The 27,177-nt window shown below is 41.5% G+C and overlaps 1 protein-coding gene across 3 annotated transcripts; it reads right to left on the bottom strand.

Annotated features, from left to right (window-relative positions):
* Nucleotides 1–344: 344 nt before the first annotated feature.
* rnf213b (ring finger protein 213b) lies at nucleotides 345–26,523 on the bottom strand. 3 transcript variants are annotated; one of them, XM_028431909.1, is made up of 65 exons: nucleotides 26,369–26,523; nucleotides 25,727–25,851; nucleotides 24,941–25,632; nucleotides 24,698–24,859; nucleotides 24,349–24,521; nucleotides 23,986–24,263; nucleotides 23,661–23,908; nucleotides 22,933–23,136; nucleotides 22,635–22,848; nucleotides 22,492–22,547; nucleotides 22,245–22,410; nucleotides 22,022–22,171; nucleotides 21,816–21,914; nucleotides 21,602–21,730; nucleotides 21,233–21,404; nucleotides 20,990–21,157; nucleotides 20,745–20,894; nucleotides 20,039–20,661; nucleotides 19,730–19,889; nucleotides 19,442–19,659; nucleotides 19,207–19,350; nucleotides 18,952–19,104; nucleotides 17,482–18,763; nucleotides 17,208–17,383; nucleotides 16,959–17,111; nucleotides 13,081–16,848; nucleotides 12,844–12,980; nucleotides 12,606–12,704; nucleotides 12,411–12,523; nucleotides 12,196–12,309; nucleotides 11,960–12,018; nucleotides 11,721–11,877; nucleotides 11,469–11,604; nucleotides 11,173–11,361; nucleotides 10,901–11,034; nucleotides 10,643–10,818; nucleotides 10,315–10,518; nucleotides 10,031–10,215; nucleotides 9,835–9,955; nucleotides 9,637–9,737; nucleotides 9,343–9,522; nucleotides 9,075–9,220; nucleotides 8,882–8,981; nucleotides 8,562–8,673; nucleotides 8,236–8,434; nucleotides 7,934–8,127; nucleotides 7,737–7,859; nucleotides 7,513–7,614; nucleotides 7,189–7,431; nucleotides 6,996–7,077; nucleotides 6,885–6,919; nucleotides 6,697–6,800; nucleotides 6,468–6,612; nucleotides 6,225–6,381; nucleotides 6,052–6,146; nucleotides 5,688–5,936; nucleotides 5,489–5,618; nucleotides 5,312–5,395; nucleotides 4,973–5,153; nucleotides 3,215–3,416; nucleotides 3,049–3,126; nucleotides 2,660–2,857; nucleotides 1,624–1,713; nucleotides 1,037–1,212; nucleotides 345–549 (listed from the first exon to the last, which is right to left on the bottom strand). In XM_028431909.1, the coding sequence occupies exons 2-65, from the start codon at nucleotides 25,799–25,801 to the stop codon at nucleotides 411–413; spliced, it is 15,282 nt and encodes a 5,093-aa protein (XP_028287710.1). In that variant the 5' UTR covers nucleotides 25,802–25,851; nucleotides 26,369–26,523; the 3' UTR covers nucleotides 345–410. The 3 variants fall into 3 exon arrangements, with proteins under 3 accessions (XP_028287710.1, XP_028287711.1, XP_028287709.1); XM_028431910.1 differs by having other exon boundaries at nucleotides 10,031–10,216; nucleotides 10,313–10,518; nucleotides 22,933–23,058; XM_028431908.1 differs by having other exon boundaries at nucleotides 10,031–10,216; nucleotides 10,313–10,518; nucleotides 25,727–25,845; nucleotides 26,369–26,433.
* Between the last annotated feature and the right edge of the window lie 654 nt (nucleotides 26,524–27,177).

Genomic DNA, 27,177 nt, shown 5'->3' with positions numbered 1-27,177 from the left:
TAAAACATTGTTTCTTCATCCGTGCACCTTATTGGTTGAGCCACCCGGTCCGTCTTCTGCGGGGCGTGTTTCAAAGCACGGTTCGGTTGACTTTGCAAAGGGGGGCGTGATGAGCAAACTGACATTTTTCCAAGTGATGAGAAACGCACAGAAGAGAAACACTTTGTTGTATTACATTTTATTGATTGTTCCCTGATGTCTCATTAAGACATTGAGCATATAAGAGCAGCAGGACATTATACCACCCCCCACCCTTAAAATAAGACATTATTATATAACCAATTAGAATGTTAAATCACAGAAAGGCACATTTCAGTAGAAAATATCCAACCAAATGGAATGCATCAAATCATAATACAGGTATTCAGGAAATAATTCATCATCTTTTTTTTTTTTTTTTTACAAATAATCTATTTTCTTTTAAACTCCACAGCTGCCCTCCACACGTCTGCTCCTTGTCCAAGTGTGATCTGCTCTGGGAAAGACTCAAGCCCCAGCAGAGGTGAAAGGCCTTTCTGCTCCAAATGGACCTCTAAGGTGGACCTGATGCTGCAGACAGCAGGGAGGGAGGACAGGGAGAAAACAACTGTTAGCACTGCATCTATTATTTGCACCCCCAACATTTCTATTCACTTCTCTACCCAGCTGCTGCTTCAATAGAAATGACCTGTGGTTGAAGAGATACAGCTTAAGCTGCTTTCTCCCGGCAGATGGCTGCCTGGAGGGGTCATGATCTGATCCTGGTAGTCAAAAGGCTCCAAAGCCCCCGGATGAGACCTCCACACTTTACTCTGATTAAAGCTGTCTAGAATAAATGGATTCCTTCAGAGCAGCATTGTAATCTTTGAAATGACAATAGCCACACTTCTTGAAAAAAAAAAAAGATTTTAAAAACAACCTTAAGTCAAACTGGGAAAATGTCAATAATGCAAATGTTTAGAGATAGCTTTACCATTTGGTGTTACCTCCTACAAAAACTAATCTCACAAATGGTAAATTAGTTTTCAGTGCAGAGGAATAAATGCAAATGGCTTACTCCCAGTGTGGCTGGTAACCCTGTTCAGGCACATTGCTTGTCTTCAGCAGGAGAATTTCATGCAGCTCCAAAGTGAAAGTGTCAGCAGCGGTAACAGCAAGGAAAGAATTCAGCGCTCTCTTCTCCTCATTTGAAAGCTTCTGCTGGAACTTTGGAGGCAGTTTTTGAAACGGATCCTAAAACAAGATAATGAATCATGTTCATAGAACATATTTATAAAGCCCTTACAGTTCATATCAGTTTGGCTACCATAGCTGAAACTTCAGTGAAGAAAGAATTCCTTACACTCAGTATTTATTGGGGTCAAACTCTGGGGGCCTGCCATGTCAGACAGCACACTTTCAACAGATTACAGCCAAGAACATTTAGCTCTGTATTGTGTGCTTGGGTGGTCAGTGACTGGCAGCTAGCAAGGGTCACGAGTGAAAGTAATGACTCAAAACAATATTTGTGGTCACTGTGGGATTATATTATTGGATTTTGTAATTAGAGGGAAGAGTTGGCAAAGTCACAGTATGCATAAATGCATGTTATTCTATCTTACAAGTGTATTTTTCCTGCAACTTAAGAAATGTATTATTACTTACTTGCTTCCTGTTCAGCATAAACTCAGATTTCAAACAAGTCAGGAGCTGCCAGGTAAAAATGCAGTGTTCTAGTTTGCACTCCCCAAGACCCTAAAACAAACAGAACAGTTTTAAAAAGACTTTTTTTGGCATTTCAATCACATTTCAAAAACAGATTTGTTTGGTTGTTTTTTACACTGATTTTCTGTGAGTCGCAGTAAATGGTGTCAAATTAAATAAAAGGCAAACATTGTCAGTTTACGTTCCTTGTTCCTTCCTCTCATCTCTGTGCCTTTTTTGCGCAGGCCCAGATGGTAGTTAATGGTAGATGGTGTATGATGCTGTAGCTATGATTGTAGCTATGATTGATTCATGCTTGCCATACATGATGGTGTGTTACCCCCTGGAGCCATGCAGGGAGCCTGGTTAATAGGGTTTGTGATTTTATTAGGTTAATGAAAGTTATGATTTTTACATTGCATTTTCTGTATCTGCATGGGTTTATAACTACAGACTACTGCTGTAGTCTGTTAGGCCTACATGCTGGTTTATGTGACTCCTGTCACCACGCAGGCATTTGAAGTGATTTATGCTATTCAAAAATGATTTTGTCTTTAAAAACATTTAAAAAATTCTTCGTGCAGGGGAGTGGGCGAGTGATTTTTTTTAAAAGGAGACAGAGATCCCACCAGCACCCCCTGTCGAAAATATCTTCCCGTGCGCCTGCTAGCCAACAAACCACACACCAATGAAGAGACAAAGCATGAGAGCGGACAATCTTACCCTGGTTGTTGACTAAAAAAGTGGCAAACATATCGCTTTTAGCTTGGTAGTCATTGTATACATGTAGAAAATGTGTAAATAAAATTGTAATTATTTTAATCCTGCTTCACTGACTGTGTCTGGTTGTATTTTATAGATAGGCAATCCATACGTACAGTCAGTGTTTAATTTCCTCTTTAAAGCAAGAATACAATGACATATTAAGTTATGAAAATAAAATCAGTAATAACAAGGGTGCTCTAATGTACATAACTGTGGATCTCAAGGTTTATACCTTGGCTACAGTGCTTGAAATCTGCGAGCCCATCTGCAGTGACTCAGTCAGGTAGGACACAAGCTGACCCTGGGGATCCCCACCCGTCTTGCCAAGGAAGCGGAGACCGATCTTCACCATGAACACGGCATCACAGATATCTGTGTAAGCACGCAGCACTGTTCTCATGGCATTGCCCACCGAACCCTTGAGTGGTTCCTGCAATATGAACACAGAGAATGTGAGCATGCCAGAGAAGAAGGGCGTGAGGAAAGGAATTTGACCTTTTACAAAATGGCCTTGCAAAGGTCCTACAGCAGGAAACTAGTGTGAACATTCTTCAGCTGGTATTAGTTTGTTCCAGATAAAAACACTGCTACTGTAAAACACTAATGTTCACAAGTTCTTACCTGAGGAATCTTTCCTCTGACCTCTTGCAGAACCACAGAGAAATCTTGTAGGTGTCTGTTCAGGTACCTCGAGGTGTCCTGGGGAAGACCAAAGAGGACAACAATGCTGATCATCAGAATCTTTGCTATAAACTGATGTTTGCATGCAGCTGTGTGATTAGCGTACTGCTTTGATAAGTGGTTTTCCAGCCAGGAATTGGCGAGCCAGCTGTGTTTGGATGCCTGACAGGTCATAGCTAGTGTCCGTCTCCCCGCCTTTCTGCAGCGTGTAGTGGCAGTGGGCTAAAACCAGGGGCAGGAGCTCTTTCTCTGGGTTGCACAGTGTCAGCTGGGTTTCTGATATCCTCTCTAAAGGAACACTGTACTCACTGAGGGAAAAAAACAAGAAAAAGTCCATGATTGGATGCATTAATAGTTAAGGAGGATACTACTGATTTGTGAAAACTCAGTAGCTGAGCACTGTGACATGATAAAAAAGCTCCAGAACAAATGAGTAAGCAGACCTTGAATACAGACATATTTAAAAGTTAGTACCCCTCTTCTAACTATTTGTGTGTGTGTAAAAACACAATAAAATATCCTTGAATTAGGGGTGGAGCGGTTCACCAAATCTACGGTTCGGTTCTGAGGTTGCGGTTTTTTGGTTCGGTTCGGTTTAAAATGTTGAGGTTTTTCTACTTTTAACATTTTAGAAATACAATAGATGAGCATGAAATATATATCCAACATTTACCATATTTAAGAATCAGTTCAGTGTTTCTGCTACCATTACCGTTATATAAGAAGGTCAAGTCAATTTTTTTTTACTTTCTATATAGGCCAGATCATAACAGAAGCCATTTAAGGTAACCTTTCTTATAGAACAGGTCTATACCTTGTTCTTTTATTATACAAACTAAATAACCTCATGTTATTTATATTATTTGCACGACAGCATGTCATTTGTCACATGAGACCAAAGTGGAGTTGTTTTGTCTTAAAGGTAGGATAGGAGATTTCATTCTGATGCACTTTTTGTTAAATTAGTGTAACTTCTCTTTACAATCCGATAGCAACCGATTAGTTAGGCAGTTTCGCTTTAAAACGAAGAATATTAAACATCTGTGGAAGCTATAAAACGCTAAAAACATCAGCTAATCCTACGAGGTGCCCCTGCGCGGAGAGTTGGCTGGTTGGCTGCTCTCTTCCTGCTCTGCGCGCACCAGAGAAGTACTTGCATGATGGCCGAAGTCACAGACCGCAGCTCGTCTTCAGGTAATGCGCGTCCATGTGATTGGGAGGAGTGGCTTAGGGTGAGCTCCGAGAGAAAGGGGTGTGTGTTTACTTTCAAAATCTGGCTGACTCTTACTGAGTTTTTAAAATCTCCTACCCTACCTTTAATGCTCACCACCATGTCTGCTGAAAACCAAACACAGCATTTCAGCAGAAACACCTCATACACACTGTCAAGCACGGTGGTGGAGGACTGATGATTTGGACTTGTTCTACAGCCACAGGACCTGGACCTTGCAGTCATTGAGTGGACCATGAAATCCTCTGTATACCAGAGTGTTCTAGAGACAAATGTGAGTCCATCTATCTGACAGTTAAAGTTTGGTGGAAATTGGCTCAGACAACAGTAAAATTATCCAAAACACTGCAGCTTATCTACATCAGAATGACTGAAAATCAAAGAATCAAGGTTTTGAAATGGACTAGTCAAAGTCCAGACCTCAACCTCATTGAAATGCTGTGGTGGGACCTTAAGAGGGCTGTGCATAAGAGAAAGTCCAAAAACTTCAATGATGTGAAGAAGAATGGACCAGAATTCCTTCACATTTAGAGGAGATTCAGTACTCTTTAGCCCTGCAGCTGGTCTTGATTTAGCTTCAGCTGGAATCCAATAGCCAGTTAATCAAGGAAAACTAATTGCTGCTGGACTGACCTGTCCTCCTGGTGGCTCACTTTTCTGGCCTCTTTCACCAGACTGTTGTGGGTATGTGACAGGAAGTCCAACAGAGTTTGGAGGCACGACCCCGGTCCGCGTCGGCCCAGTGTCAGAAACTCCCCAGTACTCTCGTGTGCCACCTCCTTCGCACACATATTTTCACTCATGCCCAGGTCCACTGCCGGTATACACACAAGTGTGAGAGGTAGGCAAATAAAATCACAGCCCTTAATAACATGGGTTTTAAATATTTTCGAATTATGTTGAAAATCACAAGGTAAGTTATGCCTCAAAAGCTACACATTAATTAGTTATGAGTTAATACAGATAACTTACAGTTGTTTTTGACCTCAGTCCTGAGGCAGTTCCACACTTTCATGTATGTGTTGACTCTCTCAACAAGGATCTTCTTCTGGTATCCTGATAAGCATGACTCAGTTTAGATAATGATGTAACTCAGCACTTTTGTTGCTGCTGGTTGTGCACTCAGGGAAAGTTGTAAGGTTGATTTACCTGCTGGTATCTGCTCCAACATCTGTGCAATAGTCAGTGTAGAGTCTGGCATCAGAGGAAACACCCTCAGCAGGTCTGACTGTAATGCAGCCAGTTCAGGTAGGTGATGCAGCTGCCGCACACAGTGCATCTGGGACAGACATAAAAAAATAATACAAGGGCTACAAATACATTTGCCTTTAATTTCAGGATGGTCTACCTTCGTTAGGTACAAGCTGAGCAGAGGTACAGAGCTGCGTCCCTGCATCTCATCCACCAACTGAGAGAAGCGCTCGACTGTCATCATCTCGGGTAGCTTCCAGAAAGAGGAGCAATCTGTTGGGCAGTTAGAGGGTAGAGACAACATTTTCCCAGGATCCCCGTAGAGGAGGTTCATCAGGGGGATTCCAGCAAGTCCATCATTACTCTGGATTTTCTCCTGAGCCTCACGTAGATTTTTCTGCAAATCCTGAAAATAGGCAAGAGAAACAGTAATGCACACAGTGAAAATGTCTTCCTTATGCTTTTTAGTCATGCTTACAGTTACAGACTTTCACTGCTCCTAAAAACATGATATTCCCTACTTGAAGTACTGGGTCGATGGCAGAGTTACAGATGAGTTTCTCCCACTGCTGCCGTCCCTGTCTGGAGGACAGATCGGGTCTTTCACCATGGAAACCTTCAACATTTTAACAAGTTAATCTCACATGTATTGACATGATCAGTAAAAAAGGCAAACTAAGAGTAATAAAATCACCTGCAGTGAATCTTGTCAGGATCAAATGCACAGTAACCACTGTGTTGTCCATATTCTGATCCAGAGTCTTCCCTAACACCTTCAAGTCCTTTTCAATGTGGTTCCACAGAAAGTGGGACACATCATGGGGTCTGGGGTGGATCATGTCTTCAACACTCTACAAGAAAAAAAATACAACACGATAATATACCATGCAATCCTTTAAATCAAATTATGTAAAATCAGATATGGGTGAAGTCTCACTCTTTGATTTCTTGTGGTGCCCTGAAGCATTGCGAGGTGTGTTAGCAGTCGCAGGATGCAAGACTGAGCGTAAGTCATCTGTCTTTCAGGGGCTTCAGACCTCCCATGAGCTTCTCCCAGTATATGCCCTGTGCGAGTCTGATCTCTGACATTTTATAGAGGAACAGAGATTTTGTTAAGCACGTTTTTAAATTACTGAAAAAACATGCTTAACTGACCAAGGTACTACCTTTGTCTAGTGTGCTCAGAAAAGCCTGGGACTGGGACATGTCTATCTCCACCAACTAGAACCCCACAGTCAGGACATATCGATCTTACCACTGGTCTTCCACACTAAGGGACAGCATACATTATATGCAATTACTTTTTATTTTACTCTCAGTGTGTGGTATTAAGAAAGTCACAAAAAGCCCATACCTCTCCCACAAAGCACGGATGTCCATTGGCACAGACTAAAAATAATGCAAACAACCACACAGTAAATAAATTATGATAACAAGCCTCGTAATGTAAAAAAAAAAAACTTACTGTACATCCTGAGATTCTTTTCCTTCAACCACTGTCTGGCTTCACTTGTGTGATCATCAGGCATGGTTGGCAGAAAGAAGTTCTAGGAGGAAGTTAAATTAATGTCAATGGGACAACACTGTGTCCACGCTTTTAAAGGTCTAAAAGGTAGAAAATGATAAAGATGCAGCATTAGCACAACAATTAGTCTTACTGTGACATTCTCAGGCTGGAAGGCAATCTGGTAAAAAGGAACCAGTAGGGAATCCCCACTGACGAGAAGGGAGACCAAGTGAACTAGAAGTTCAATGAGTGTTTGTCTCTGAGCCGACAGATCCGTGCTAATGTGGATACGTGAGCCTGGTCCACCAATCTGATTGGACAGAAGAGAATTGCAGAACTCTCTCAAGTCCCTGAATGTGATGTTTCTGATGAGGTCTCTCAGTTTTGCTGTCTCCTGTGAGTTTATAAAGAGTCAGAGTTAGACTTTTTTAACACTTCCCATACCTTTAATAGTATATAATAGCATAACAGTGACCTGTGGGGAGGGATGTACGTTGCGGTCAGGTGACTTGTAGCGGAAGGTGACGTGTCTGAACAAGGCCAATGCCAGAAGGCTGATCTGAGGACCTTTCAGCTTCTGCAGAGAAAACACAAAGGAAATAATAATTGATCTAATAAAAAAATACATTGTCTTGACTGCTCTTGAACAACTATGTGTAGATTTCCCCATTAACATTCCTGTAAGCTCTGGTGTCTTACCTGTAGTTCTCTCAAAAAGGTGTCACATCTGTCCTCCACCAGAACCTGGGCCACAGCGTCTCTCATGGCTCGGTATGGTTGGCCACAGCAGAGGAACTGGTCTACATTAGTAGGAGTCATCCTCTTTGAGAAAAAAAAATGTGTTTTGTGAAAACTGCAGGGATGACAAGTTGACAATTAGAGTTAGACATTTCTACCTGAAGTCGAATCAGATCTGCAGGAAAGATCCATCTCCAGGCCGGGCTGTTCATCATGGACAGTATGCAGTCCATACTGGAGTGCTTGTAGAGAGCTCGCAGCAGGTAAACCCTGAACCAGTCATTACCACAATACTCACACACTGCCTTCACCTGCAGCAGGTACTGATCAGAACACATCTCTGTGCCTTTGCCTTTAATTCATAGGGAACAAAAAAAGAAACTCGTCAACATGGGAATTTCATTTCAAATAAATATAAATAAATCAGTACAGATATATCTGTGGTTGAGGTCTTGCACACCTGGAAATGTGGCTTCCTCCAACAGCTGGGCAGCAGTATTTAAGCATATTCTCAGCCTGGCTAAGTTGAGCAGGAACTCTGCGGGGTCATCTTGTCTGTCTGGAGACTGCTTCCTGGCCATCCTGCTGAGGAATGTGATCTCTGCTTGCTGTCCACCACACTGCTCCACTTCTCTCGCTTTTGTGCACAGCAAAGAGTCCTAAGTGAAAAATATAAAGTTAGTTTTGAAAGAAGATGATGATAACATTGAACAAAAATTACCATAATAAGGGCTGAGCTAGGTGAAAATGATAGAAACAATGGTAAAGGAGACTGGTATATTTCACCTGGAAACAGTTCACAAACAGCAGATAAAGTTCAGTATAGTCTTCTCGGCTGAGAAGGTTCTCCTTCAGATTCTTCAGGTAGTTCTGAATGTGAGCCTTTGCCTGGTCAAAACTGATAAACACACTACAGTTAGACAACATAGACACAAGACAGGTGTCCTCCTGCAGCCAACACACATAATCTAAATCAATGAAATTTGACATTTCAATATGAAAACTGAGAACATGCATATCATAACATTGTGACTATGCGTTCAATAGTCCTTCAGTACTGCTTGTAATCATTGCAAAAAAATACAACTGAACCGTTCATCGTTCACCTATGCTGGAGCAGCAGCTTTGGCAGCACAGATCGAACCACTGGACTGTTATCCACACACTCAAGGAAGGGGGTCAGCGCTCTGGTCCTGCACACATCTCCTGTACCAGGCAAGAGAACAACAAGTGGTGATGCCTCATTATCACTGCATCTTTAGTAAGCTACATTTAGTTAATATGTGATTTGTGACTGACCATTTGCAGAGACAAGTAAAGAGAAGAGCAGCTCCACCACGCCATCTCTGGGCTCCTGCCCTTCTGACAGGCAGAACCTGGACACCACCTCCAGGAAGAAGGAATTACAGCAGCGTCTGATGTCTGCCTGTTGCTTAAGTGCCGCCCTAAATCACAAAGATTTACAGAGGAGTAAAACGATTAATATGAGACACCAAAAATATTTATAATATATTTATAATCATCTAATGAAAAGTTTCAAACATGTCCATTATTTTTTCTTACTCACTGTACAGTGTGAGAAACAGCTGGGTTGAAGTCGGGTGGCACGTCTTCCCTGCATTTAGGACATGCACGCCTGTGTTGTTGAATGCAGCTTTGGAGACATGGCAGGCAGAAAACATGCCGGCACGGCAGAACCGATGGTTCTTTGAGCTCCGACAGGCAAATTGCACAAGAAATGCCAAACCTTTAGATCAACAGAAAAATGTATTAACTTAAAGTCATTTTTTATATTGAATCCTGTAACAATTTGGCTGCTTCAGATACACTTTATTAAAGATGTTAACAGTGAGAGTCTGACCTCAGATCATGGCTGATACACTCATCATGGAATGAGTTGAGGATCCGGATCAGCTTCTGTAGTGAGTCCACACTTCTTACATCAGGGGACTCCTGCATTAACTGTTAGAAAATTAGAAAAGTGAAAAAATGTTGTTTACAACATGGTATTAGCTTTATATCTAACTCTAGTTTAGGATGTCAAGGACTTTTTCCATACATTTAAGTGAAGGCTGCAGTGTTTAAGAGCCAGTTCTTTCAATTTCAAGTCATCCTGGTTCACTTTAAACATGACGTGCTGGATGAAAGATGCAACCACGAGTATCCCATGCCACAGAGTTCTAAAAGGGCAGATGAGATGATAAATAAGCCAAAGAAACAGACTTTTTTTTTGTTTTTTATCCTGCCAGGCTCACCTGATTGAGTCCAGATGTTGCAAACAGACAGGGCTACAGAGAGCACTGTACTTCTGTGAAAAGGCTCTGTCTAGACAAGGTTGCAGTAACTCCACTCTAGACACGAAGGATTCACACTCGTGCAGAGACGACACAGTCAGAAGTTTGGTCTGTTCGACACAGATGCCAAGAGCTAAAATGTCCACCTGCGAAACGTTTTGTTAATGAGCACAAGCCATTTGTATTAATATTTTCCTATATGAGCATTTCAGAAGGTCAAAAGTGAAGCTATAGGTTGTTCTCACCATTTCTTGCACGTCCCTCTTTGACCCCTGCTGGAAGACATCATTGGCTAGCTGGGGCTGCAGCAGAAATATGTGGCAAAGAGTGTCCAGTCTGGGTGCAAAATGTTTTGCAGCAGCCATTATCCAAGCAGGAGAGAATTCACCAAGGGTGCCCGTGGATGTCTGAAGCTCAGACACGCAACCCTGCATGGCCCTGGAAAACACCTGCATATAACATTGACCACATGAGTTTAATATTTTGAAGCTTGAGGTCAAATTTGACTTTTCAATTCATCGATAAACTGTGGAAATAAATGTGTGAGTATTTGTGTGCTCGTTGTATACATACCTTGAGCTCATCTTTTGACTTGATCTCCAAAGAAAGCAACAGAAAGTCTTGGAGATAGCGGATGACTAACTCTGTCTGCTCCGCCTCTGTGAGTTTCTGGATGTGAGCACCCAGCCTGCTGTTATCAAATGTGCTCACAAACTGGAGAATCCTCTCGGTGGCACCTTTTTTTGTGACTGAACAGTTAAAATTGTTAGAAAAATAATTTCATTGAATGTATGTAATTTGGTTTGTGAGTTTACACATTTAGTAACTAACCTAGCATAAATTCAGATTCTTCCCACAGGATTTCAAGGTGCATTGTCATAAGCCAGCTGAACGGCGCTAAGCAGGGCTGTTCTTCACCATCCAAAATGAAGTAATGCTGCACAGGCACCTCCTGGTCTAAATCACTGGAAGTAATCAAAGAAAAATACTGCTTTTTGTAGATGAAATGCAATTTATGAATGGAGCATCTCTAAAACTAAATGCAACTTGCAGGATGCATGCCTTTGAGGTCCAAAGAACCTGGGGCATAGTGACATATTTACCTTGGATTTTGGAGAGGTGTTACTTGCAAAATCTGTGAATCTGCCAAGATGTCCAACCACAGCTGTACCAGGCCTTGGCTGAGCCCATCATCAGCTAGCATGTGTAGATTTGCATACCTGTCCATGACCTCTAACATGCTGGCTAAGACTGGTGTCACGGTGGACTGAAGACAGCGCCACAGTGTATGCCTTCCACCCAAAGAAATGACAGGCAAGTTAAATTATACTATAGCTATCTCGGAGAGCATCACCATCAATCCTTACATCACATCTCTTTTGAGGTTATTTGATTTTACCTCAGAGTCCCTCCCTCTTGAAGAGCCTGGCGTTTCTTGGCCTCTATGTTCACCCACTCTTTAGGAGCACCCATCCTTTCCTCTCTCTCTGCCAAAGTCTCTGCAAGTCTCTTTAACAAAATGCTCTGAAAGTGAACTTTGATAAGGATAATGGTTTTATCAGACATAATTGCAGATACAATAACTGTATGTAAGAGAGACAGTGTCACAGTCTAATCATTTTGTGCTGTGAACGTGCATATATATATATACCCGCTGTGTGCTTTCGACCTGTTCCTAAAAGAGTCAGAAGGATCTGCATTCTCTGCATGCTTCTTGATATCACATTGTCAGGGTCCCTCAGCAAACCCACAGCTTTCTGGATGCATGACCTCACTAAGGACAGACTGTGGAGGTGTGCTCTCTCCACCTGAATGCAAACATAAATATCTTTTTTATTTTCTTAAAGGTTGTCTGAAGTAAACATAATGCTTGACTGCTGTTAAACTCACATTTTTGGCTCCTTCACATTCATTTCTTCTTGCCCCGATTTCTCCATCTTCTAGGTTTTCTGTTGAAGATCAAGTTGTTATACAGTAATATGTTTGTAAGAAATAAAATAATAAATTAGAACAAATAAATGGTTCAACAGCATTTAAACAAATAAACAAACTTAATAGATCTCTGGCTGGGCTGTAAGCTACCCTTTTTCCCCTTACCCTTGTTAATGTGTGTAAATTGTTTCTACCTGACAGTGCAGGTTTGAGAAGGCTGCTAATGAGAGTTCCACAGAAAACCAGCAAGTTCATACTCATATCCTCTGAATCCCTCAGGTCATCAATATGGACTGAGTGCCACATGCCTTTGATGCAAAAAAACCCAAAACAAAACATAGTTTCAATCTTTGATGATACAACATAAATAACTGTACCACAATAACATCACATTCTACTTGATGCTCACCTCCTTGGAAACCAATGTACTGGGACTGACTTGAGATCCTAGACACCTTCACAATGAAAATCACCCAACAGGTTTGATCTTCCAGGGATGTCAGGTAATTCATGGTGCAATATCTGTTGGTAATTCACACATCTGTTTTAAATCTTTCATTTCTGCCTAGCAGTCATAAAATCAGAGCTTGACAGTGAGACCTACTTTGCTGATGCTATAAGCTCATCACTGCAGTGGGATTCTTCGAGGTCCATCTGGATCAAGAGAATGTGAAGAGATTGGCCAGCCTCTTGAAGGAATCCCCTAAAACAGATGAAGAGAAGAAATGACCTCATGTATGGACTGTTCAAACAAGACACAGCACAATATTATCAATTTTTAATTTAACATTTGAGAAGATAACCTAAAGAACCCATACTGCCATTATCTAAATATTTGGTACCGTATTTTATTGCAGAAGGAGACTTCAGTGTCAAACTGGTGAAGGGACAGCAGGAGGAATCTGTCTGTATGCAGCCCTACAGCATGAGCAACAACCTTGACATCTGATCTGGTTAACAGGCTGGAGAATGTAGTAATCTGTACAAAATCATAAAGCAAGTATTAGTTATTAACAATTTGCAAATATAATCACAGAATGACTGAAACAGATGAGAGCCGCAATGTTTTGTGCGTTTACCTCTAGAAAATTGATGGGCTCCTTATGCTCAGTCAAGCAATGTTCCAGAAATTCTTGGAGTGAGTGGTGATGCTGTTGCTGGAAATACAATCTCTGGAGTTGTTCTTTCTCCTGTTTTGCCAAATCTGAATACTTGAGTCTCACCACAGCATCAGGGGTGGCACAGTTCAACAAGAGACATTTGGCTAACTCCAAGACTTCTTCTTCCTGGTTTTGTTTTACTGACACTTCGGTGTTGGTTTCCATCATCTCGTCCAGCATCCCTTTGTTTTCATTGCATGCTTCAGTGGATTCATCATCAACCTCCACTGCCTCAGCAGTCTCTGCGTCCATTTTAGAATCCAGCTGATCATCTTTCATATCAGTATCCATCTTTTGACTGTTTGAATCAGATGTTATGTTTGTTTCAAGCTCTTGATGCTGAAGGAGTGAGTTGTCTCTGACTTGTGCTCTTCTTTCTAGTGCTTGCAACAGAGCGCTGGCACAGGCATCACCATGAAAGCCAACAAAAATATCAGACAGGTTGAAATCCTCTGTGGCCTCACCTGAGAATTCCTTCACCCACTCCATCAGTTTTTGGAGAACCCTGCGTTGCCATGATTCCAAATCTGTGCTCCTGTCCACTCTGTGTTTTTCCAAACGGTTGATGAGCGGCACTGGAAAGTGCTCATAGACCTTCTTCTGATCCTCCACTACCACCAGTCTGAAGTTTGTGTGAACACGACATTTGACTCTGTGGGTGCCAAGGCCGAGATCAACATACTGCTGCTTGCTGAGATAAACATAGTACTGATTCAAGGCGTCATACAAGCTTTCATAAAGATTTTGCATGTTGAGGAGAATGACAGTGCGTCCAGTCTCCATGCATGTTTTCACTCGGTTGACATTGCGACAGATTTGGGCATATTCCTGGTCCTTTGGGAATCCTGAGCCAAAAATGATTTCAGGTGGTGGACAGTCGCCCTTGGCAAAGACTTGTTGCTGAAGGATATGGAGGGCTGCATTATTTGTGGTCAGTAAAAGGAGGTAACGACTCTCCTCATTGGTGCCGTGATCAAGATTCTTTTTCACCATTTGCAGGGTGCTTGGTCTGGGAATTTCTGTAAGGTCTTGAAGAACCCTATAGAAAAACATGACAGGATCAAAACCCTCTGGCTGTCCACTGAAGTTACGCAAGATGGCCTCCACAAGTTGTTCACCAGTTGGTTCATGTTGTGTGGATTTGACTGTGGCAAAGAGCATTTTGACAAGGCTGTAATAATCCCTCAGACCAAAGAACTGATTTTTTGAGGTCTCATTACAGATGCTCAAGAAAGCCTTAGCCAAAGAAGGGAAGAGGTGCTTGATTTTCAGGAGAATTTGTTCTGATGATGAACAAATTCCCTTTGCAGTTTCCACAAGTTCATCCTCACTTGGATCCCATCTGGACACAAATATTCCTCTGTTCATTTTTGCTGGGTCAAGAGCCCAGTTAGAGATGCCAACAAAGCCAACCTTCATATGTGGATCTGGCTTGTCATTGTCAATGCAACCATCCTCCAAGAGAGGATGAAGTGTCTTCAGTGGCATCTGAGGAGAATCTTCTGCTAGTCCTATCTCATCAAGTACCACCACTGACACATACTCATCCATGTTTTTGTCCTTCTGAAAACGGGCACAGTTCCTGAATGTCCCTATGATACCTTCTGGACTTGAGTGAGGGCTGCACTGGAAAGAGACCATATGAACTTGCTTGAGTTTCTTGAACAGTTCGCAGTGAGAGTTCTGGCCCTGCATGGCATCAGCAACCACAGTTTTAGCCAGTGACTTAGAGCTGCCTGGCTTTCCAACCAGAAAGAGTGGGATCCTGAGCTCTATGCAAACCACCATGAGAAATACATTCTCTTTGAGAGCAACATTTTTTGCAATGGTCTCCCTGGTCTGTATGTTCTGAAGGAAAAAGTCTTGACAGGATGAAATTTCATCTTGCAATGCAGCTGAAGAGGACAGAGGTCCTGGAAAGTATCTGCAAATTTGCAAAAGGTACTCCTCTTTTGCCACCAGAGAAGGGTAGTAGCAGACTCCAACTGCAAGAATCAAGCACTTCAGTGTCTTATGTTCTTCACTCAGATTAGTATGGTTGCTGAAAAGGATGTTGCTATGCTGATAAAACCAAACCAGCACTTTAATGGACCTCTCCACATCTCTAAGACTCACAAAGCTGCATTCATTTTTCCGACTTCGCATGTATTCCTGGGAGGCTGCCAGCACATTAGAAATGATGCTCATGCAAGTCATTGGCAAATAATGGTCAGCAACTTTCTTCTGGACAATCTGTTTGATGTAGGAAAGTTCAGTTGTGTCATTCAGTTGACCAAAATCCCACACCAAAGAAGCCATGCTTGGAGGCAGAGGGTGGACTCTGTACACCAGCTGCCTCAGAGGAACTTTGCCAAGGCGGTCTTCTGTTTCATCTGCTTTCACTCTGTATCCTAATCCTGCACGTTCCAACCGTTCCACCATTTCAGGTGAGTGCTTCCTGTACGGATTGCAGGCAGCTATTATTTTTAAGCCACTCTGTGCATTAAGAGGTTCTCCTTTCACTGTTTGGTCACACAAGACTTCCTTGATGGCAAAAATGGCCTCTGTAGTGTTGGCTTCATCAAAGAACAAAATGGTATCTAGCTTGTGAGTTGTACGGTTCTTGTGGGCGAGCATCTCAGCCTCCCTGACCTTTTTATAGATCATTTCTGCTGTGGTTCCACCGTGCACCTTGACAAGAACCATGTTCTCCACTGGTCTTCCCTCCCTCTGCAGAGTACAAAGGAAACGGACCAATCTGGTTTTTCCACAGCCAGTTTCTCCCATGATGACAACTGGAATTCCACACCGGAACCGCATGTGTATTGCCAACATCTTCATCACATTGTCAGCAGTAAGCTCATATGTTGGGTCTGGATCAAAGGTCCTGTCCATAATGCCTTTCTTTGCACCAACAACACAAGAAATTCGCTTGATTTTGTCTGGCCGGGGCAGCAGATCAAAGTCCCCGGTAAGAGAAATCCTTTGCCGCTGCAAACCATCAAAAAGTTGTTGTGACATTACGTCCTTTATGAGGATCTTACTGCTGTGAGGATCGACTGCATTGAGTGTGTTTTGCAATGGACATTTTTTCACATTGAAGCCAAGGAAAGACATTGAGAAGTGGTCCCCATTAAAAAAAATGTATGGATGTGACTCATTTTCCCAGTGCTTGCGAATTGCCAGCTGGGCAACAACATCTTCTTCCTGACTGCTTTCAAGATGCAGCATGGGGCTTTCATCAGATGTGTTCAGAGAGGGTGAGGCAAAGTCTCTTGCCATTCGAATCATGAACTTTACAATGAAGCCCTTGAAACCAGGTAGCTGGTCTGCAAGAAAGTCTGGATCACAGAAAATGGAGTTCTCACAGTCTTTCAGCTGCACATTCAGAAACCAAGAGAAGTTTTTCAGTTCACCCCAAGATGGATCTTGCATTCCACAATATCGCAGAAAGTAAGTGAGACAATCATTGGGATCCCCCACCCTGGATCCTTCCGGGTATTTAAAACGATCCAGCTTCTGATTGTGGTGGTAGCGTTTTAAGTATTGGTAAGGTCTTTGAATTCCCTCACTGCAAAACTCCTGCTCATCCATAAGTGGATCAAAGGTATTGTTTGGCAACACTCTTCGACTGGCCAACAGCTGTTTCACCTCTTTCGGAGGTTTGCAATGAATTGTGGGCAAAATGTCAAGAAGTCCAAACCGCATCTGTGTGAGCAAATTGAACACATAGATTATGTTTCTTCAAAATCATAGACATCAGTATGTTGAAAAAATAAACACGTGCTTGCAAATGAGAAGATAAAGCACATTTCTACCTCTTTTGGTTGGTTTTGGGGGGATCTGTTTGTCTTCAGGACCTCAATAGTGATCAGGTGAGCTGCATTCCTTCTCCACAGCTTTCCATGGCTGTCACTTAAACAGCCCAAAACTAACAGATGAAAAAGGAGCTCCTCTAGACCGGAACGAACCTAATCGGAAAATAAAGTACAAAAAAGGCAGATTATCAAGTAGTAGTATCAAAAGATGCCAAAGTTTTGTGCAGCTATAAATGTTGGTATACTTACTCCAGCTGTGTCAATATGCAGGAGAACAGGGTCCTGTTCCCTCAACGGTGTTAGTCTTTCTAACAGACTCTTGATTAAAGAGTCTTTGTCAACACTTGGCTCGATCAGTCTGATCCTGATGTGTTTTGCTCTAGAAGAAGACTTCTCAAACAAGCGATCCACATAAAGGGATTTGCCTGTTAAAAAAGCAGTCAAGGAATTTTTTTTATAAATTAATTGGAACAGTAAAACATGAGTTTTTGTTTATTATTATTATTATGCTTCTTATCCTTACCAACTGCAGGGCGCACAGATGAAACAACCCAGACTGACAGCTGATCAGGAGAAACCAGTGTGACAGGGTTTTGCAGGAGTGTGTTTTGGATGAAATGGTGATGCAGATATTTCCTGGCACTCTCTGCTACCAAACTCACACCAGCCTGTATTTTGTCATTGCTGAATAAAGAGGGCACGTATCTGTGTTCGTGCACAACTGGGCTGACTATTGCCAAACGATAATGCGGGTTGGCACTTTTCACAAGAGCATCAAAGCAATCGCCTAACGCCACACTGACATCATATCCCAGCAGTCCTGGATTAACCAGAGAATATATCTTCTGACAGCTTTGTCTGGGACCTTGGCCAAGAGCTCGGCGGAGAAAGATTTCCACCTCCTCTTCTGTGGTTCCTTCTCTGCAGACTAGAACCTCATCAGCAGATGGCAGAGGCTGTTCTGGACTCTCCATGTAAATAGCCACAGTGGTGGTAAAAACTTCTGCACTAGGACAGAGGACAAGATTGGGCTTTCCTTCTTGGAGAACAGTAGGAAAGTTTCTGATCATGTGTTGCTGATTCATTTCAGAGAGGCATGAAAGGAAGTGGGCCAAAGTTAAGATATCCAGGGACTCACTGAGATACTGTGGCATGTCTTCTTTGAATTGTTTCCAGACATTCTCAAGACTGACTTCAACATTATCTTTGACAATAGCATCTTCTTCATCTTCTGAAGAAAACTCCATCAAATCATAAGCCTCTTTAATGTCCTCTTCAGTGCGTTCTGGTGAAGCTGGCATAATGCCCATTGAATCTTCCTCATACTGATCTTCATCATCAGACCCATCATATTCTAATTCATTTGACATCATGCTTGCAGCGTTGGTATAGGCAACTCTGACATCAGTTAGCGTACACTCTGGCTTTATGGGAAAAAGTAAGTTCCAGAGCTGCTGAGGAACTGACACCTGCCGCTGACACGCCCTGTGTATCCAGTGGCACAGGTAGACAATCTGCTCTGAGGTGTAGTGATTGAGCAGGCCAAAGTTGGAGCGCATATCACTGATGAATGAACACCATTCTTTTTGGCACATCTCCATGGACTGAGCAAGCTTCTGTAGCTGCTCTGTCACCTCACCATTGTACACCATCTCTTTACCACTCAGGGACAGGAAGAGGGTTCTGATGCATGGCTGCTGTTGTGGGCAGCACTGGACCTCAGCATGCCATTCTCTGAAGAGCATGTTGCCTGAGGTTTGCATCTGAAGAAGGATGGTGCCCAGTCTTTGAACTCCCTCAAAAACCTACAGCACAAAGGGAATAAGTGTAAAAAATGTTAACAAAACTCCTTTAAAGGTAAAGACTATATTAATCCAGATGTTGACAATAGAACTGTATCAGATTACTCTGGATGGTTTATCACTTTTATTGCCTTCCTGACCACTGAACAGTCATTTATATCATTTTTGAAAATCTAAAAAATGCCAGTGACCTCTGTAAACCTGTTGACTTGCTCTCTGCCATGCTCTCCTTTGGATGACATAAGCATGAGCTTATTTTGTAGCTCCAGCAGGTCCTCAAGCTTGTAGCTCTTCTCTTCTCTGTTGATTGTCACTGTGACCTTTATCATATTTTGTAGACATCTCTGCAAAAGTGTAAATCAAAGCCATAGAGTCTTTACACAAATTCTGCAAGGCCGTATATCTTGTGTGTGTTTATCATGTGTGTGCTTATTGTTAGCAACTACCTTTTCAGTGTTTTCATCAGACCATCCTAAGTGGTAAACTCCATGTGCATTAATAGAAGAAGCCAAGGAGAGGGAGGACTGCTCCACCGAGCCATGTGTCTCTTTAAGTCCTTTCAGCCAGTTCAGCAATCGGGTAGACTCTTTCTGGAAAACAAACCCAGTAGCAATAATGTCACTTTGCTATGTCAACAGATCTTTATGCCAACATACTGTTTGTGAGATACGAAATAAATACCAATTTGTCAGGGAGCCTCTCATCTCTACTTTGTGTGTCCCACACCTGCTGAGCACACTTCATAAACTCCTCAAAGCCAGCATGAGGGTAGAGTGAGTAGAGCAGGGGGGCATAACCCATCACTGCATCATGGAAGCAAGCCACCTGATCAATTTCAGCGTCGTTCTCTCCAGCAGATATGGAAGCCAGATCAACGTAAACCTTCACGTCGCTCATATCTGTTGACAGGATTACAAAGGTGAGCAGACAGGTATCTTCTGCAAGACTACGTCAAGAAAAACATCTTACCTTTAAGGTTCTCTTTGACCCAACTGACAAGAGTTTGGCTGGCTAGGAACTCTTCCAGACAAGCAGTGTGCTGCTTGGTGACCATGTTGAGTTGTCGTCTAGCACGAAATAGGTCATCACTAAGGGACCCAAGTTGCCTCTGCTTAAAAGTGTCTTCTTCCTAATAATGGTAAAATATGTAATTCAAAAAGATAATGGTCCCTCCCAACCACTTCTCTAATAAGGGACTTTTAGCTAAGCAGATGTGAAGTCAATCTAAATATATTTAACTCTTGTGTACATACATTAAATTTGCTATTTAACTCTTACCAGTTGGCTGAGTGCGTCAATTTCTGTGAAGTTTCCAGAGAGCTTCAATTTTGCAGCAATTTTCAGCACTGCACTGGCTGCAGTCGCTGCCTCATGGAGCTGCCGATACTCCTGGATCTGACCATGTCTCAGCTCCACCCAGTTCTGGAAGCCTTCCATTTCTGACAATGTCTCTAACATCAAAATCAGCTCCTTCTTCAGAAGCTTCCCATCACCCTGGTCACCACACTCCTCCAAAACCTGATCAAGCTCCGTAAAAGTGATTTTTGCATCTGCAATGCTGATGCCCAGGTGAAGGAACTCTGCCAGCAAAGGTTTCCAGATGTTCTCGTAGATATGTGTTAGCGTCACTGAAACAGGAGCTGGGGAAGGATGTCTTTCTAATACCAAAGCTGCAGCCCGTTTGACCCAGGAAGAGAGAATCAGGTTGCTGTGCTGCAGTTTGTACATCTCGCTGGCCATTTTTAGAGTATTTAGACTGGTTTTATACCAGAGGACCTGCAGAGGACCTGTCTTCTTCAACTTCCCGTTGGCATCAAAGGTCTGAACAAGAACCAGTTTGTTCAGGCTCACAGTGCAAAGGTCTGTGAGGTGCTGCTCCTTGAGAGTTGATGTCTCTGGAACTGTTTAAATAAAGAACCATGTTAGAGAAAAAACAACACACAAAACAAGGGAATTTAATAATGTGGAAATGTGTTATACTTACCAGTAATGCTTTCTGTAACTTTTGCAATCATCTTTATTAGTGTATCAATCTGCTCCTTTCGCTGATTGAAAATCTTCAAATCATTCTCTCTCTGAGCCAAAACAACATCAGCATCGACCGGTATTGTCCCAGAGCTGCTGTTTTTCTTATCTGTAGAGAACATAGGGAAGTAATTATCATCAGTTTTTTATGAACAGTATTGAGAAAAGATTGTTAATATTTTTGACCATTGTAAACATCCATACACTGCTTGTAAATTCTCTTAAACTGGTCTTTATTGTTCAGGCAGGTCATTAGGTGTCCCAAGGGCACATGTCCTTGAAGCAGAGACTCCACCAGGGAGTGTACTTCCACCACACAGCTGTGGACCACCTGCCCTGCAGTGTCATCCACCTGGATCGACTTCCAATCACCTGCAAACACAAAAAGCAACCCTCATAAAACTTAACAAAACTGACAAATAAGGAAATAAGAATATAGTGACATACCATGAGATAGTAGGTGGTGTATGGCAGACTGTGGATTGAGCAGTTGGAGGACTGTATTGTCTTTGAACCGTGCTGCAGACTCAACCACAACAGCAGACACGATGGCAACAGGAAGATTTTTCACCTTGTGTCCTTGTCTGAGAGTCCGCATCAGGTCCCCTTCCTGCTCTCTCTGAAACCATAAATAAAAAAATAATAATCAGAAACCATTTTGATTTTTAATTGAAACTGTTAATTGGCTAGAAAACAGATTTGGTTAGAAAACAAACATTTAATGAAAACAAATATTTTAAAACTGTAAAAACAACTGTTACAACAGCTTGTTGATGCTTAAATATAAACTGTCCAAATCATTGTAATACACCAAACCTGGCATATTTCCTTGATTGCAGAGTGACAGAGCTCCTTAAAACAGCTTTGTACAACGTTGTGACTTTCCCCTATAGCTGAAGAGGACAACTCAAGGCAGCAGACCAGTACTATATCCTCCTCAGCCACCTACAAAAAGTTAAGAGTGACTTTGAATGAAGTGTCTAAGAGTCAGAACAGAAACAATAATGTTGACCTGACACTGATCACTTACCTTTGAAATCCTCTTTTTCAGGTCTTTTTCCATGGTCTGCCTCCAGTGGGATGAAACATCCTCGAAGGTGCATTCAACCCTCAGGAGTGCATCCCACATCTGATAATTTACCACAGGCTTAATTGTTAAAGTGATTACAGAGAATACTGCAAATAGAACAAGTTAATTATTCAAATAAAAAGGCATTATTATAATAAACAGTGTACCTCAATTTCCTTTGGGTAGGTGAGAGCTTTTGTTGCACTCAGAAGGGGCTTTTCCAGCAGTTTGTCTCTGCACTCACTGACGTGTTGCTGTATATCAAACAGGTCATCCAACAACTGCTTTCTTTGAGTCTCAAACTCATCTTCTTTGCACTAAAAGAAACAAAATAAATATCCTCAACTCTTTAACTAGTCTGTTTGAGGCATGTCACTAAAAGATTAATACCTTTTTTTTCAGTTTAGCTTCTAAAATTTCTGCCAACTTCAACACCAGCTGGTAAGACAGGACTGCTGCAGGGTACCACGGGACGAGACGCACAATACTGCATGTCCATTTAACCACGCTGATGCTGCACTTGAAGGCTGGTTTGATGTTTCCAGATTCAGTCATTCTACAGACATAAAGTTAAAGTTACAGGGAGCTCAAAACCACAAAGCAACAGTTGAGTATTAAGTTTATTTCAGATTATTACCTGTCCTTCTCTTCGTCCACCTTCAGCAGTATGTGCCTCAAGGATTTGTGAGCATGCTGGAGGTAGAAGGGACAATGATGATCACAAATGACAAAAAAATATTATTCTTCATGTTTAAAGTCATCATTTGTAGATTTTTCCACCTTCACAATGTCCCCGGCTCCTTTGATATCCATTTTCTGTCCACATTTTCTCAGCCTGTACAGCAGACTCTGGATCAGTTGTTCTGTGTGTATTCCTGTCAGATCTGAAAATTCAGGAAGATTCTCAAATGCAACAAGAGTCAACCAGCTCATCAGTAGCAAAGGCATCTCTTTGGCCATTGGTAAGTGTTTCTTGATCAGGGTAAGCATCCACCTGTGATTAAAAAAAAAATCTGTTCAGCAACTATGCTGACAAGTTTATAAAGTTAAAGTTTATTGGGCTTTGAGAAAGATTCACCTTCTTTTGTCAGGGTAAGGCACTATATTCTCTCTGAATCTGCTGAAAGTGATTGGAAGCCCTGACCAGTCTTCTTCCTCAACAGTGGGGCCAAGTTTTCCTGCATCAGCTCCTGGCTGCCTGAGTCTGAAGAGCAGTGGAACAAGCAAGACGAGCTCCGACACTATACACTGGGCACATTGGTTCATCAGACCCAACACAGTGCTGAGAGGAGGAAACAGTTAAGTGAGGAGTTTCACAAGATTACACGTTCAAGCATTCTCATATGTGCTTTGATCACAATAAAGTTGATTTCTGGAAGTTACAGGTTAAAGCTGGTGTGGCTTAAATGGTTTCATTTTGTTCAATTATGTGTGTGGTATTGCTGTCTACATAAAAAAAGTCTTTTGTTTTTTCGCAAAAACAAAAGGTGTCACAAGCAATCAAAGAAGTAAGTCACAAAAAAAAACACTAGACAAAAGGCAGGTGAGTTCAGGTTGAGGTAGGACCATGTGAAGACTACCATGATCCATAGGTATGAAGAAAGCTGGCAATGCAGGCAAAATGAACTGTATAAAAACAAGGCTTGCAACACTGTCTTGTGAAAACAGTCTTAACTAGAAAACTAGGTTAACTAGATCCTGATTTCAGTAATATTCAGGGGACCGGATGGAAACCACCGGGGGGCGGCCAGCTGACATTCACTGCTCTATAACTTAGTCAGAAAGGGCACTGTCACACCAACTTACTGTTGTGGAGTCTCCAAAGTAGCGCCCAACTCATTCAGGTTTTTCTTGTCCATTGCAGCATCTGAGGACACTAGGAGACACAGGTCAGCCAAGCCTTTAACTCCCAGGTTGATGGTAAATCTATTGGTAACCATGAAAACAGACAGTCCCAGGACGAGAGGATTGGTGCTCCTACAGCTGCCTGGGATTTTCTCCTTTGGTTCTCCTCTTAAAATCTGAACCAAAGTCTCTGAAATCAGCTCAGCTGTCTGTAAATAAAACATGTGGTTACTGATGGAACACTGGAGATGACACATTTTAAATGGTCACTCTTCATGGCACCAACCTTGACAATGGGAGGCTTTGAATTGTCTGGGTATATTATCCTTGAATAAGAAGAACCAAGACTACATGTAAAAAACTGTAAGTTGTCACACAGGATCTTGGTGCTCTGTTTGTCTGATGGAGTCCATTTCTGGAAGATTCTGTTCAACAGAGTCGTTGCTGCTGCCTGCCAGGCATCTGCGATCTCCTCGATTTTTGGTTTTCCCAAAAAGGGCACATGAAAGTTAGTTTGCCACCAGTTTTCCCGACGACTAATAAAGCCTTCATAAATGTGCAACTCTAGATGAAACGCAGACAGGTGTGTGATCAATTGATGTAAAACCACAGAAAAAAAACTGACAATCTAGGGATACAGTAGCCATACCTTTGATGTTGGGCTGCTGAGGGATTTGAACATATCTTGCACCAATTTCTATTATTTCCTTCTGTCTTTGCTTTACACCATAGCAATATGTCAACCTTTCTCCTCTGTTTATGATGTTTTCCTCAATGGAGAGTCTTGCTTCTATCACGTAGCCTTCATGTTGTTTTTGACCACTAAAAAAATATAATAGTTGTTTCAAATTTTAGCACATCATAGCTGAGAGTACAAGCTTCAACCTTACCTGTTACTTTTTAACGTGTTGAAGTACATAACAAAAACATGCCTTGCAAGTACAAATATTTTCTGATTTTATTGTATATTTAGGTCAACAAACATCATCAGTACTCACACAAAATGTGTTATTTCTAGGTCCCAATGTCCTTGTCCTTGTCCTTCAAACAGCACAAACTTGTCATATTCTTGGTTGAATCTAAACTTCTTGTCCAGCACAGCATAGATGTGAAAGGTGAACATGGGAACACCAGGTGGAGGTTTCACAGGGCTTCTATCACTGTAGAGAGAGAAAATTAAAGGTTAGTCATCAGGTTTATACCGCAAGAGTTTGACAGAACTCTTCATAACATAATCATACCGTGTGCTTTGAGATGTTTTATCTGCTGTTTTGGAGGCTGGTGCACTAGATTTCACAGCTTTGGCATAAGACATTGGCTTGGCATCCTTTTCAGCTTGAGATGTTGATGCATCACCTGTGACTCCTGCAGAAGGAGTTACCTCTGTAGGCTCTTTCTCTTTGTTTTTTTCCTTGCCTGTCTCTGGTGATGCTCCATCTTTTTCTGGATTTTTATTTTGCCCTAACATTGTTCGATCAGCGTTGCTGTCTTGTTGCTTAGGTTCAGCTGCACTTGTGTGTTCTTTAGGCTGTGCCACAGCAGTATTGACTGTACCAAGTTTAGTCTTTTCATTACTTGTATTGTCTTGCTTTGAAATGGGAAAGTCTGTCTGTGTTTCCTGGTTTTTCTGAACAATAAACCGAGTCTGTGTGGATCTGTTTTTGCCTTTATGTTTTCTTGTTTGTGTATAAGTTTGCACCATCTTAGCACCATCCTGATCCCCACTGTTAAAAGATTCCTCATTTTGCAGGTTGTTTTCCACATTGTGTGGTCTGCTTGTACTCTCTACAACTTCCATCTTGTCATTTTCTGTGCTTTCACTTTTGACATCTACATCTCCTTTAATGTTTGAGATGTTCTTTTTTCTTTTCCGATGTCTCTTTTTTCTCTTCTCTTTTTGATCTTTCCTGCTGGCATTTGCAGACCCTGGTTCCTGAAATATACAGAATATTAACATCAGTTTGCAACATAGTCAGACACTGCTCACCTAAAACCCTCAAAAGTGTTGTGACAGTCTGCATTTGTACCTTACTCCCCCCTCTTGGTCGTTTGACCACCTGTGATTCACACGAGTGGTGACTGTTTCCTGCTCCCTCCTCCATGTGTTGGGACGACTCTCTCAGGAGAGTCCCTGTTCCTCTGTTATCTGTTTCTTAATATAAAATTAGGTTCAGTTATGGCTTTCAAATCTCTGGATGCTAAGTCTGTTCCATCATACTCCGGAAGCGGCTAAATAAGTGCACCCTCTTGAGGGACTTTGTGCAATCATGACTAAAAAGTACACAAACCTTATCACAAAGTCTATGACGTAAAAATACAATCACTTTATATGCATTGAATCAACTACTAAGAATTAGGAAAACCTGCGCCTGTTAATTTATACCTTTATCAAATTATTTAAATTTCACATCAAAAATGTCACCACATCATCTCATTTTAACCAGCAGATTTGTTGTACTGATAGCACACCAGGTGTCTTTCTTTTCAATTTAAGCTAATTAATGTACAGGTAAGCTAGTTAATTTAAGCTAGTTTTGCTGTTGTTATTTATCGATAAAACCACAGTAATTCACACATTATTTAAGGTTGTCATTCACCTGCAGTGATGTTTATATAACTTTAAAGATTAAGCAAAACATTTAAGACCGATAATAATTGTATCTACGTACCTTTTTGAGTGTCAACTTCGGTCCTGACTGAAATTGTCAAACTGTGTTGATATCACAAACTGTGGTGTCCGCCTACAATTTATGGGACCGTCTCTAAATATACTGTCTATTCTCTCTAGGTTATTGATCCGTGAAATCCAGATTTTCTATTAAAGCTAAACGGATTTATTACTAAAATTAATTTATTGTATCAAATGGTATATTTAAGTCAGAACAAACTCCAGCTAATACACTGCTTCATAGTTTTGCCTGTTTTGATTCAGTAATAAATTGTTGACATTCCCTAAAGTTACCAGAAGACTTTTCGGTTTCATTTCTGCCTTCAGTTCTGACAATTATGCTGCGTTCAAGTGCACATCGGACATTTTCGGTTTCGATGCTTGCGAAGACAAAACCCAGTGATCATTGTTTGTGTATGATATTGGATTTTTATTCTAATTATTTGTTTATGTGTTAATTTGGGGGGGGGGGGGTAAATAAGTGTTGCACTATGCTGGTAAAATAGCAAAACAATAGAAAAACAAAATCAATATGAACAACCAAAAAAACATTCTATTTTGAAGAAGCCAAATAAACTCCACACGTAAAATCCACACGATAAAACAAGTCCTACTAATCTTCTACACATGTTATTGTATAGAATATTATTAATAAAAATAATAATAATAAAAGATTTGCATTAATTGTACTTATTCACATATATACAATTATGTTTTATTTGCTTCACAAGGAACTCTCTCTTTAGTGCTCTACCATCCAAGCAGCATTAGAATCTGTGATGCTTTAGATCCACCTAATGGTAAAGACAA

This window comes from Parambassis ranga, chromosome 19, assembly GCF_900634625.1.
Source record: "Parambassis ranga chromosome 19, fParRan2.1, whole genome shotgun sequence".
Taxonomy (NCBI): Eukaryota; Metazoa; Chordata; class Actinopteri; family Ambassidae; genus Parambassis; species Parambassis ranga.
The sequence above is the reverse complement of the archived record's forward strand: the minus strand, read 5'-3'. Positions and strand labels throughout refer to the sequence as shown.